Below are 12659 nucleotides of genomic sequence, written 5' to 3' on the forward strand. Positions count from 1 at the left end.
CCAGGGATCCTAAGATCTCCCTCTGGGGAAATAAGCAAACTTCCCACAATAACAAATTTCCCCAGAGCTGGGAGCGCGCCTGGTGTATGATTTCTAGCTGTAATAGAGGAGCCGCTATGTGCTGGTGAAGTGCCACCTGTGCCAAGGGCTGAGCAGGTAACGGCTGTGGCCACAGACAGCTGCTGGGGTCCCGACAGTCACTCCCACCTGTACGGACAGGGCTGCAGTTCCACCTGCTCTGTGTCTCCAGCCGCAGCCCCGCTCCGCTATGCCTCTTCAGAGCCTCGCTGAAGTCAGACCTGACAGCATTACCCTGCTAATCCTTCAGAGAAATGGATTACAAATGGGGCAGCCGACAACACCCCGATCTAGAAAAATACATTAAAAAAAAGTAACAAAAATTTCTCAGACATTTACTGTAGCATTCACCTCTGTGAAACTGTCAAGATATGAGTAGCCAAGAAAAACAGAGCAGAGTCCACAAATAGGACTGTACTTTTTAATAAGGAAAAAAAAAGGGCGGGGGGGAAAGGTCGTGTGAACCAAATCAATGCACAATGATACTGCAGCCACTGCTGTCATCCCCCTCCAGGAACGCTTTGGCTAGAACAGCCTGCAGAAATGATCCTATACCTTCCACTGCCCTCCAATATAACCTCTAGTACCTGCAAAGAGTCAGCACCAAAGCAACACCCTTTAAGGTTTCAGTCTTACTGGTTTAAATTGAAGTAAATTCCATTATTTAGAGACTACTTCTTCAGACAGACCAATCTGAAGTTGTTGGAAGGGAAAAAAGAAAGGAGATCTAGTCACTCCTTGATTATTTAAGTTCCTTCTCCTTCAGCCACAGCGCCTAAAAAATAAAAAAAAAATCTATTACTGTAGCAAGTAAGTTACATACTAATAAAAGTGGACATTTCACTGCAGTGTTCCATGATACAAGCATAAAGTATAATTATTCTGAAAGGAAAATTCCTTTCTAGGATTTCTCCAATTAGGTTGCCCTTTCTCACATCTCTACCATATTAAACTTGCTTATCTCTCCTCCAGTGGAGCATGTCTCTCTTATTTCTGCATTGTCATTCTCAAGGCAGACACCTGGACTGCTGCACAGGAGATTTTAATCTCCAGTAACACAAACTGACTACCTCACTTCCCTAGGAGGGCAAGTGTCTCTTTACTCTTTTTCTCCTCCAGACTGTTAACAGACTCTAGTACGTAGATTACTCAATTGTCAGCAGAAAGAAAATGTCAAAACTGGCAGAAAAGCTGGAAGCAGAGAACACTGGAAACAGAACGGCTCTTCTAAGGCTGAGATATGAAACTGTAAACACTATTCATACTTCAAGCAAATTTACTTTTACTTTCTTCAACATGAGGAATTAACTAAGTTAAATTCAAATCCAGATCTGAACACCATGACACCAAGAATCCTGGGAAGGCAGAGACAATTTCAGGTACAGGTCACAAATACCAGCCTCTTACTGACAGAAGGAAGGTTATTAGCTGAATACTGATAAACACCAATTACATGCACTTATTTCACCTCTTTCAAACACGTGAAAAGCCGATGCGCTGGTAACGTGAATGTGAATCTGAGGGGGAAAAAAAGCAGCTAGCTTGCAAGTAATCTTGTACTTTTTCCTCCTTAAAGGCACAGACTATTTCAACATAGATTAAATCTAACCATGGAAAACGGGATCCACAGAGCATGAGAAAAAATAAATTATTTGGGAGGAGGGGTGGGAAAGGAAGAGGAAAAAAAATCCTTACCAACTGACTGGCCTTACTGTGCACTTTTCCAGGAGACCAAGAACTGCTTCTGATGCAGCAGCATTCAGCACTGGAGAAGTCAGAGCAAAAAGGGAGGGGAGGTAGGAGGAGGGAGGGGAGGGGATAAGAGGAGAAGGGAGGGAAGAGGAGGAAAGGGGAGGGGAGAGCATATACACTGTATATCGGTTTGTTGAGCCCTAACATTTCTTTCACGAAAGAGAAGAACGAGGCTACTGCATCAGGCTGGGAATTGGTTTGCAATGGTTCAAGACGATAAGGGAACGAGATCTTAGTATGGCTATTTGGGTTCAAATCAGAGAGTCAGAAGGAAGAATGTGTGCACCCTCACGTGTCTAAACAGAGAACCTGGAATGCCAAACATGCTTTTTGCTCCAAAAGAGAGATCATACTAAAACTTAAAGTCAAGCAGGGTAAATGTAAGAGCTGCAGGCAAACCTGTCACGGCAATTAGTGGAAGAGAGAGGCTGCCCAGAAAAAAGCAAGGTTTCCTTGCCTTCCTACAGTCCTCCAAACTCAACTTGCATCTACCCGCAAATCCAAGAGATGGTAAACTAGATGGAACAGTCATTTCATCTCTCCATTCACATTTATGTCACCAGCTGCATCCAAGCACAATACGCAGTGCACTGCAGATACTCTGAACACTTTCACCCTAAAGCAGAAACGCAGACCAAGAGGAATGTGAACAGCCTACACAACGGCCAGAATCATAGTATCGAAGTACTGTACACACTTGAACATAAAAATATGCCAGTCATTCACCAACCAACCATTACATCCCAGTCCCACCCTACCATGAAAAGTTAGCTGAAGTACAATTTTAGGGCCTGAAGGGAGAATGGGAGGGGAACACTCATTGTTTCAGCACACCATCTCATCACCGTACCTCTGCAGGACTGGGATGAAAAATCAGAAAGCAACTTCTCATCTCAGAAGCTCTACCTTTAGTGTCCCAAATTTCACATTCCTCACAAGCCATGCTGATTTCTTGAAATCTACTGCATAGTTATTCAATTTATCAGCCTTTATTCCCTTGTGCTTGCAATTTTGCTTCTAGTTAATTGTTGTCCACCATCCTCAACCAGATGCTTTTGTGGACCTACAAGCCTCCTGAGCCCACAAAAGAACTTCCAAGTCTTGCACACATGCAGAACCTCAGGAGCTCTTCCAGCTGCACTGTGGCTGCGCGGCATGATGCAGCAAGAAGTCCCACTGGATGACACAGCTCTGTAAAATTCTGACTCCACAGATCTACAGTGGGACATAGGAAGGACTCAGATGACCTCTTACCTTTGACTGGCTACTTCCCTCCTGGCAAAAGTTGACTTCAATCAAAAAAATGAAGAAGATCCCAAATTGCATGGTGACAAGGGAAGAGACAGTACCAGAGACACTATAGAATTTTTCAGGTCTGCCCCTGAAAAGCTGACTCTGGTGAAGCTCTCCTCTGCTCCTGATCCACGAAAAAACAGTCTGTCTATTCTAGTATCTTCTCAGTTTTAAGTAAGCTCTTTGCAGCTATAGGAAAGACCTACCTTCACACTGCTCCGGAAAAACTACAGAAATTGAAACTCTTACTGTCACAGCGACATAATTCACTGGAGACTCTTAGGTTTATACATTGCCCTTATAACTCTAGCAAAGTACTACTGACAACTTGATCCAGCACACTGTAGCAGATGTTTATCTGAAAAAATGCACACCACCTGCGTGATGGCTAACAGCCTGCCAGGCAGCTCTTCCCTGGCTCTTCTCAGAAACACAAACTCTCCCACCCTGACCCCACACCCCACTCCCAGCACTGCCATCCCCAGAACACCATCCCACAGACTCGGAACAATGAGAAGCATGACACCCAGTAACAATGAACATTTTCCTTACAGAAAAAAAAAATACAATAAAACTAAATATTCCCTTCCTCCACATAAAGCCACAAGCCTAGTGGGTCCCCAAACCCAGCCCCAGCGAAACTCACAAAGGGTTAGTGCAGCTACATTAATTCAGCTGGAAAGAATTTTCATCACCTTGTCTCTTTCCTCCCCTCTTCTGCTGCTTCAAAAATAGCTCTGGCTTGTTTGCTGTACCGCTTATGTCAGTCTGATTTTATGCCTGACTGGATGTATACAGACAAGCCCATAGCCCATTAAACACCAGCTACCCAGATCTGTACATACATGCACAGTCACACAAACACAAAGCACAGCCCCCTCCCTTGGAGGCCATGCTGGAAAGCAGTGTGTTTTCAGAGGCTTTGCACTGTATTATGTTTATAGCAGGCCTCAAATAAGGGCTAGGCAACAGGCCACAGCCTTTTCTGAGGTTAAAAAAAAAAGAGGCAGAAAAGCAAAATAACATCCATCTGTCTTAAAGCTGCAAGCGAGGACTTTCCCTGTGATGAAAACACTTTGAAATGTGCGTGCATTTATCAAATGACCTAAGGTCATTTGGCTGGGTGCTGTTAGTGTTTGTGTCCATTAAAGACAAACAATCCCTCCCAAAGGCTTTGAAAACTATTATCCATGGTTGCTGGGAAGGGAGCTAAAAAGGTGCAGACGTGCAGAAATTCCAGAACTGCTCTTAAAAAAAAACTTCAGGTGAAAACTCCTGAAATATACAAAGCTGTCTGAATGAGATTTTTTCCTACTAGCGCTTTTTAATCACTGGGGTTTCCTGAACAGCTTTTCTTTTTAGAATAAATCAACTTGCTGAAGCCATTTCACTAATCCCAGATTAATTCCATTCAAATCTGGCATCCTTCCAAAACCCAGTAATCTAAAGCTCAGCCTTCAAGACTCAGCTCATCAGCTGTGACCTGCCTCCGTGATGTATTTTTAAATGAAACTTTCTCAGCATGCCGTGACCCAGGAACATTGGTTACCATGAACTGGAGACTTCCACAAGGAAATACAGCACAAAGAAATCTTGATTGCTCATTCTATCCATGTTCCTATATAGGTTTAAATTCCAATATGCATTAGCTATTTTATCACTTATTATAAAAATTAATTAGTACCTACTGACACTTCTGTACAAAGTGATCCCTGACTACTTACCTGTTAAAAAAACTCTCTGAAATTTAAGAAGGGAAAAAACCCCAAAACGTATACCACTTGCAGCAGTCACCAGAGTATGAAGGTAGCATTAAAAAGATGAGTCTCTCAGGCACAGGATCTTTGTTACGGGTGTTTGCTTCTAAATGCAGTTCTGTGTGTATATTAACAGGAAAACATTCAAACAAAAGCTCACCATATAGCAACACATTAGCATTTTGACACACAATGCATGAAAAGTAGTTGTCATTTGACATCTGAGGACCCCTTCAACTTCAACTGCAATCCAACAACCCAGACATACAAAGAACTAGAACAGACTGCCTGGGAAAACTGTGGTGTCCAGTCACATAGGTCTTTAATGTCAACATCAGAAATAAATGGGTAAAAGTCAGTTCTGCCCTGGGGCAGACAGGTGAAATAGACGACTGCCCAAGATCACTTTCCAACTAGATCTCCTGGTCTGGTTTTTTTTTGTTTGTTTGGGGTTTTTTGCTGTTGTTGTTGTTTTCTTGTTGCTTTTTCTGGGGCATTCCTTCTCATCTGCTTACTTCTAGCAACCCTCTTAGCTTTTACTCCTATTAAGATCAGTGTAACTCTTAGAAATAAGCTTTGAACAAAGTATGAAAATTAAACATTGTCTTCTTACCCATCCTCCTTGTTGAATGATATAGTCTGCAGAATAGTCTTCTAGATATGTCACCCCAAAGTTCACAAGTGCACTCAGTGGTTCCTGGCCCTGTCTAGTTAACTCCATCAGAAACTGTTGTAGCAGAACCAGGGGTACCAAGACCTTCAAAAAAACAAGAATTGTGAATAAATACAGAAAGTCTTATCAATACTACTGTGTAGGTAAAACAGAAAATTCATGTGGTCCACAGAACAGGTCTGCATCTACAAATTCAAAGATAGCAGGGACTATACACTTCATTTTTGTGAAGACACAAAGCAGGAACACAACACAATTCAGAAAGAACGAACCTGATAGAAAGAAATCTGGTAAGCAAAACACCACAGCCTAACTTGAGAGTTTCACAGAAACAGGACCGCAGTGCTTTCTTACACCCCATTTTTTTCCAGCACAAGATTAGGTAAACAAGCACCACAGGTCCAGAACTTGCTACCCCAGAAGTGAAAAGATGCAACATTGTAAATAGTTTGAAGGATGTGCATCCAAATTGTATTCAAACAGCAATCTCATATATATTCTTGAATACATACACAACACTGGACAGTCTGTAGAAGTTCACACTTGACTTTCAGACAAGACAGAAACAACTCCTCCCAGCAGCATAACGTTACAGACTTGTTTAAAATGATGAACACAACCCCCTCTCCACATTAAATTCTCCCTCCTATGCCAAATTTAACACATACAAAATCCCCCCCCTTATTTCCTATTCTCATTCCTCCTTCCAAAACTTTTGTCTTTAAATGAATGCTCAGCCTTAACCCAAATCTGAATTGCTCTGGAAGATGCAAGATTCTGTGAACACACCTCCTTCATATTATACAGTTCTAGACACTTTCTTCTGAAATTATGTTTTTGTTTGCCTAAACAACATGCAGTTGAACTTTTAAACTCTAAATTTATTATCCAAGAGCACGCAAGTGGCCCTCTGGGCAAAGTTTATATGCAGCACTTTGCCAGGTTCAGGAAACTTGTAGGAATTGAAGTCATTAGCATCTGAAAAAGTACTATTATGATACAGGAGAAAAATATTTGCAAGCATTACTGCACCTAGTTTGTGACAACTGCATTGCATATCTATTCACTGTACAAATAACGTTTTTTCCCAGCTGCACAAGGCAGATACAGGCTAATAGCACTGCCCAGACCGAACTCCACAGGCTTCCTGCCTTTGCCAGTCCCCTCTTCGTACAGCCTGGTTTTCTTCTATGTAAATATCCTCCATTACTATTGCCAGAAATCACACCTTAGGATGCAAAGCTGGAGGAAGATGAACAGGAAAAGCAGGCTGGGTTTTAGATCTGTACTAAATCCATGGTGGATCACTAAAACCAGATGGGCCTTAAAAATGCCTATAATCTGATAAATTTAAGATGTACCAGCTGTTTAACAACTGAGAGAGTCCAATACTATGGCAGACAGGTTATAGTACTGTTCTTCTGGGACACTGCAGTCACGTAACTAGGAACAAGATGGTGCTTGAAATTTAAAAGCTTTGGGGTTTTTTGAGTTTCTTGTAATTAATCTCAACTCAGGGGCAGAAGAGGTGCAAGCTTATAATGCACAAACATAAGGAGCAGGTCAAGGTGAGGTAAGTGTCAGAAGACACTTCAGTCTTCTTGGATCAAAGGAAAAAAAGCATGCTGTCAAGACTAGGCATCTTTCAGAGGCTTTGGGCACACCCACATAACTCTACAACAGCAGGAACATTGAGATCTCAAAATATTTGACATTTACTGTAAGATGAAGGCAAGAGAAACAAAGGCAAAAAAAGGCTGCTTAGGAAATGAAGGGAGTTTATATGTTGGCATACTGAACATGATTGTTGCCATCTTCCTTTGCCAATTTAAAATATCTAATCCATCCACTGCTCCAAAATTCAGCAAGCCTCTGCAGGCCTCCGGAGCAAGGAACCAAATTCAAACTCTAATATTTAGTCCCATGCACACCAACAAACACTGCCTGGTTTTCCTTTCCCACTGGAATTATGGACACTTCTGCGTTTGAAACCACTAGGAACAGGAACAGGTTTGCATTACACTGTCCCTAAATTCATGAAAGAAATCACCTTCACAGTACTTCCATAAAGGTTAACGACAGCTTTCTGTACGCAAGAGTAACTATTTGAATGGCAATGAGATTTAACTAGACCAAAGTAAAGATACAGCCTTAGCCATGCAAAGGAAGTGCAGTTCCCTCCACAAGTACACATGGGAAGGAATGCTAGGGGCTATTTATATTTTGACTTAACAAGAACATACACAATATCAAGCACAGCATGCCAAAAAACAGTTGGCAGGTGAAAACTTCCAGGGAATCATTAAAAAAACCACTTTACTATCAGAAGATTTCTGACTATTTGTGTAAATGAAAGATTTCTGTCAATTATACTATTGCAATCCCATAGTACAGTATTACAAATTTAAATGTATGCAAAAAAAATTATTACAAAGAAAGTTCATAGACTTTGAAGGAGCTGTATGCAAAGCAATTGTCAATTCTGTGTACCTTTTGACTATTTCAACATAAAATTAATCTAATTCTTTACATGATTATTGTTTATGTTTTTGTTTTATTATTCTTTGGCTCCATGAATCAGTAAAAATAGGACATTAAGATGACTGCTAACCTACTTACCAGTTCAGCTGACTCTCAATATCAGTATTTGTTATCCTTTTATCTGATGCACAAAAGTGGGATTATGTATCCTGGAGTATGTATGTATGTAATGCTCAATTTTAAGCACAAAGCATAAAACCTCAGCAACAGAGTATTTCAATTATTAAATTTATTTTATTACAGAAATATAATTTGCCGTAAGTTTGAGGTGATTTTGGTTTGTTCTAATGAGAGCCTTATTTCAAATACAAGGTGAAGACTCCCTTTCTCTACAGAATCCAACATCATGCTTATTACTTCACATCATAATTTCTGAGAAATACATGAAATAATTTCTTTTCCTGAAACTTTTCTACTGAGAACCAGCACTTCTAAGATCTGCGGGTACATTTTGCTTCTGTGGGATGTTAATGGAAGACCTGGTGTTCGTATGTATTAGCGTATCCTATAGTACTTCCTCATTCAGATACTCATGTTTTAGTGACTGAAAACATTCCTTTACACCCCACATGCTAGTCAGTTAACCAAATCTCTTCAGCAGTTCAAATGTACCATTGCACTCTGGAACAAAGATCCACATTTTTTAAGTGGAAAAAATACCAGCTGTATTTAGAAGTGTCTTCTTTCTGCTCATGCTTGCGTAATGCATAGGTTCTTTGAAAACTGGTATGACTAAAAAGGACACCTTCCCCACTGCCAATCAGAGAGATCAAGCCTTTGTTCACATCCCACCTCCAACCAACTAGCCAGCAAGGTAATCCATACCTCCCAGAAACATATGCTTACCTGTATGCCATGTTTCTCATACACACAACATCAAGGAAGATTTGCAAAGACTACTTTAAACCTGTTTTGTGCCACAGAGATACTGGGCCTTTAAGTGATCAGTGTGGTGCCCTCAGTGCATCATATTCAATATGTTAAATAGGTGGGGCTTTTATACATACCTATGACTGCAAAGACTCAGAAATTTAAAGTGAGATTTTATATACTAGTTCATAGGCTACTGGAAGTAAAAAGAGCATCTTGCTGTGCAAGATGCCACTAGTGACCCCAACAGATACAGCTTATGTATAACTGAAAACACATTCCATTACAGCCTCAATTTATTGCTGTATGTCTGCTAATTAGACCTAACACTGTGTCAATTTATAGCTACTTTTTAAAATTTTATTTCTAACGGCTTCTTCTTTAGAGTAAAAATTAAGCCAGGTTGAGGTCAGAGGAAAGGTATCTAGATACTTTCTGTTATAAAATACGATTCTGATTAAGATGATAAAGGAATTTAAAAGGAAATGAAACCAACACAAATGTATTCCATCTCCTCAAAACAAGTATTATTAAAGGAACTGCTAGGCATTCCTGAAGCATCAAGCTACCACAAAAACAATATAAACAGATGCTGTAAGCAAAGATGATGACAAAAACATCTTCTGGATGATGTTCTCAATCACAAGCTGATGAGGACCAAAATCCACTAGCCACAGGGGCTGGACAATTGTAGCAGCAACGAAGGCTGCACCATAAACCCCTAAATATGGCTGATCATCTACCCAGGTCTGTATCTTCAGGAGGTGTGTACCAGTAGCATATGGAAACGCAGTAGGCAACTGGCAAACTCCATCCATCTCCTCCCTTGCCAGCTGAGCCACAATGACTGATTTTATGCTTGTTTTTTGTTTTCACCAACTGAAAAGTAAAATGTGCTAGTTTAAGCCACCTTCTCGATAATCAGATTTCATGGTTCTTTAAACTAAAATGCTATGAATCACAAGATGATAAACTGAAAGCACACACACCCCGATTATAATTGGTGGAGCCACGGGCAGTAACTTGTCAAGCAATGTTTTAATAAACTGCTTTAACAGTGCCCACACCCTTGGTTAGATGATCAATTTCTGAAGCAAGCAGGGAAATCTAGTTAAGGAAGAGTATTTCTGGGGAAAAAAAAATGTAAAGAGGGGAAAAAAGATTTCTTGTTCTATTTTAAATTTAAGACTAAATTTTAACACTCAACTTGTGATGTAAATTTGCAGTTACTTAATTCTTTCATTCTTTTTCTGATCCCCACTGAACCCATCAGAGAATGATTAAGATGACTTAATCTTAATTGATTAATTAAATGACTTTGAATCACTAATGAAAGATTAATCTCGGAACAGTAATTCTACTCATTCTACATTAAAACTATTATAAGATAGTTCATTTACAGACTTGCATATCGTTTTAAAAACAAGCTTCAGTTCATTTGAGATAACTATTACTGAAACCAGGTAGGCACACCATCCTTATGTTTTCTGAACAGGTTAAATATTGTGAAGATACTATCAATTTTTATTTTCACCATGTTTAGTACTTTTTTTTTTTAACATGTATTTTGAACCTGAGAGAGAACAAAGAAACACTAGAGAAATATAATGGAAACATCCATCTCTGATTTCTTTACAAAACTGTTAGAAATAAATCTCTCTTGATAATTTAAAAATGTTTAATGATTTTTTTTTAAAAATTATGTCAAGCAAAACCCCTTAACTTTTCATTTTACTGTAAAAAAGGAAAATTGACATAATACTTCCATTAGATAACTTCTGGTTAATTATCTACAAACCACATATTATGTCCACATCTACCATTCTGCAAGTGAAAGTTATTTTGTAACAAAACCAAGAGCGTTCTTATTCTTTGTCATTTGTGAAGCATAACTGTACCTAGTAAAAACATTACAGACATCAAATAGATGTGAGAGATATCAAAGTGAAAATCACTTATTTGGTACCTTGTTCCATCCGCTGGCATGAGCGGCTGTCTCTTGTGTACGCTCTCGATATTCTTGATATGTCACTGGCCTGCAGAAGTTAAATCAACACTGAAAGTTATAAAAGGAAACAAAAGAACAAGAATAAAATAAAATTCTCAGTTTTCAGAGAACAAAATATTTTCACATGTATTATAGCAAATAGTTTTCAAGAGCTAACAAGTCTCGCATTTCAGAACATAAAACACCAGCACCAGACAGGGTCAGGAAGGCATCACCTCCTCCCAGTTACGTAATTTGATATAATTGGGTAAGTGAATTTCATAATTCGATCTCCACAACTTAAAGGACATTAGATAAGTAGGTTCTCTGATAAGATACCAGAATTTCTAAGCTCTTGCTAAGATTTTAAAGATAGACAATTCCACTAAGAAATTTTTATTTGAGATAGAGGCCGATACAGAGTAAAATTTTTATAAATATAATATAGGCTGTGAACCAACACTGACTGCTTGACCACATCAACATTATGAGTTAAAGCCTTTATTTGCAAAAAGAGCACTTTTGATCACAAACCTCTCTTCATATTTCAGTAGATACCTCTATTTTAGATTTATCACATCTCTATTTCTCTGAATTAGGATGATGAAATTCCTCTCTTTCCTCCAAGATCATATAGTACCTTAAGGGTCAGTAAAAACAAATACTTTTTGCCAAGTGACACCAGAAGATGTACTGCTTCAAAAGCAGTTGTCCTGAGCCAGACCATGACAAAAGGCAAGTTCAGACTTTAGTTAAAGGGAAATGTGGTAACTAGTACTGGACAGAAGACCTCTTATCCAAGAACCTGTCACGATCTAACAGCCTACAGTACCATAACATACTTGTTTATAGGCATACAAGAGGACAGAAAAATATAAGCAGAAAAAATAAGTATTGAATCAAATGGCACTACTGTAGCAAACGGGTAAAAGAACAGAGTTCAAGCACACTGGGAAAAACATAATTTGGGTTTGTCATTTTAAGTGCATTCTCTTAACTTCTTTGGTACATCAGTTCCTTTAAAATGCAAATCCAAATGAATCAGTGGGATGAGAAGAGCAACAGCTGCAGGAAGGATATTATCAAGAGATTAAACAGTAGCTCTAGTTTGCCTTATAAAAAGGCACGTGTGTCAACACATTTTCACAGGCATTTCAGACTTAGTATGTATGGATGGATGCATATACATAAATCTAAAAAAATACTTAGAATGCAAATATTTTCCCATAGAAAGCACAAGAAGCCTAGAACATCAGGATACTAACAAGCTAGAACCACTTAATTTTCTAAGACCTGATCTCAGGAACTTTCCAAAAAGAATCAACCTGGAGTGCACCGGTTATGACCCCTCAAAGTCAGACAGTCAACCAATTATCTACAACCTTTAAAACATTCAAACTAAAAATGCTGTTATTTCAATTTACCATTTTAGACACAAAAGATGGATTGCAAGGCTTACTGATAATTTTCCAACTTGTTGCCAGTCTGTTTTTCCAGTGTAGTGAGGTATTTATCAAAAGCTTAGCTCTTCAGAAGACACTAAGTGCAAGTTTTTAAGGTCACATGGGACAAATGCCTGGCTTGTAAAGGCAGATAAGCTTCTGCCATTTCTGGAGGAACACACCAGCATATCTTTTGCCACTTAAGGAGGAACTTGTACCCCACATACTCTTTTCTGTGGGTAAATAATTGTTAGTTTACACTGTAC

At 39.2% G+C, this 12659-nt stretch overlaps 1 protein-coding gene across 3 annotated transcripts in view; it reads right to left on the reverse strand.

Moving 5' to 3' along the window:
- The window catches only part of BCL2L13 (BCL2 like 13), a 44654-nt gene that overhangs the window by 13712 nt on the left and 18283 nt on the right, over positions 1–12659 (reverse strand). Inside the window, exons 4-6 of one of the 3 annotated variants that reach the window (XR_001334863.3) lie at positions 10931–11000; positions 5494–5637; positions 4848–4998 (exon numbers count right to left, since the gene is read on the reverse strand). Coding sequence is in view for 1 of the 3 variants with exons in the window: in XM_055712841.1 (XP_055568816.1) it covers positions 5494–5637; positions 10931–11000 (214 nt within the window). In the remaining 2 variants the exon portion in view is untranslated. Of the gene's footprint in view, positions 1–4847; positions 4999–5493; positions 5638–10930; positions 11021–12659 lie in introns of those variants that run through there. The other 2 variants (XM_055712841.1, XR_003560677.2) reach the window with 2 other exon arrangements.

Source organism: Falco cherrug, chromosome 5 (genome assembly GCF_023634085.1).
Source record: "Falco cherrug isolate bFalChe1 chromosome 5, bFalChe1.pri, whole genome shotgun sequence".
Taxonomy (NCBI): domain Eukaryota; kingdom Metazoa; phylum Chordata; class Aves; order Falconiformes; family Falconidae; genus Falco; species Falco cherrug.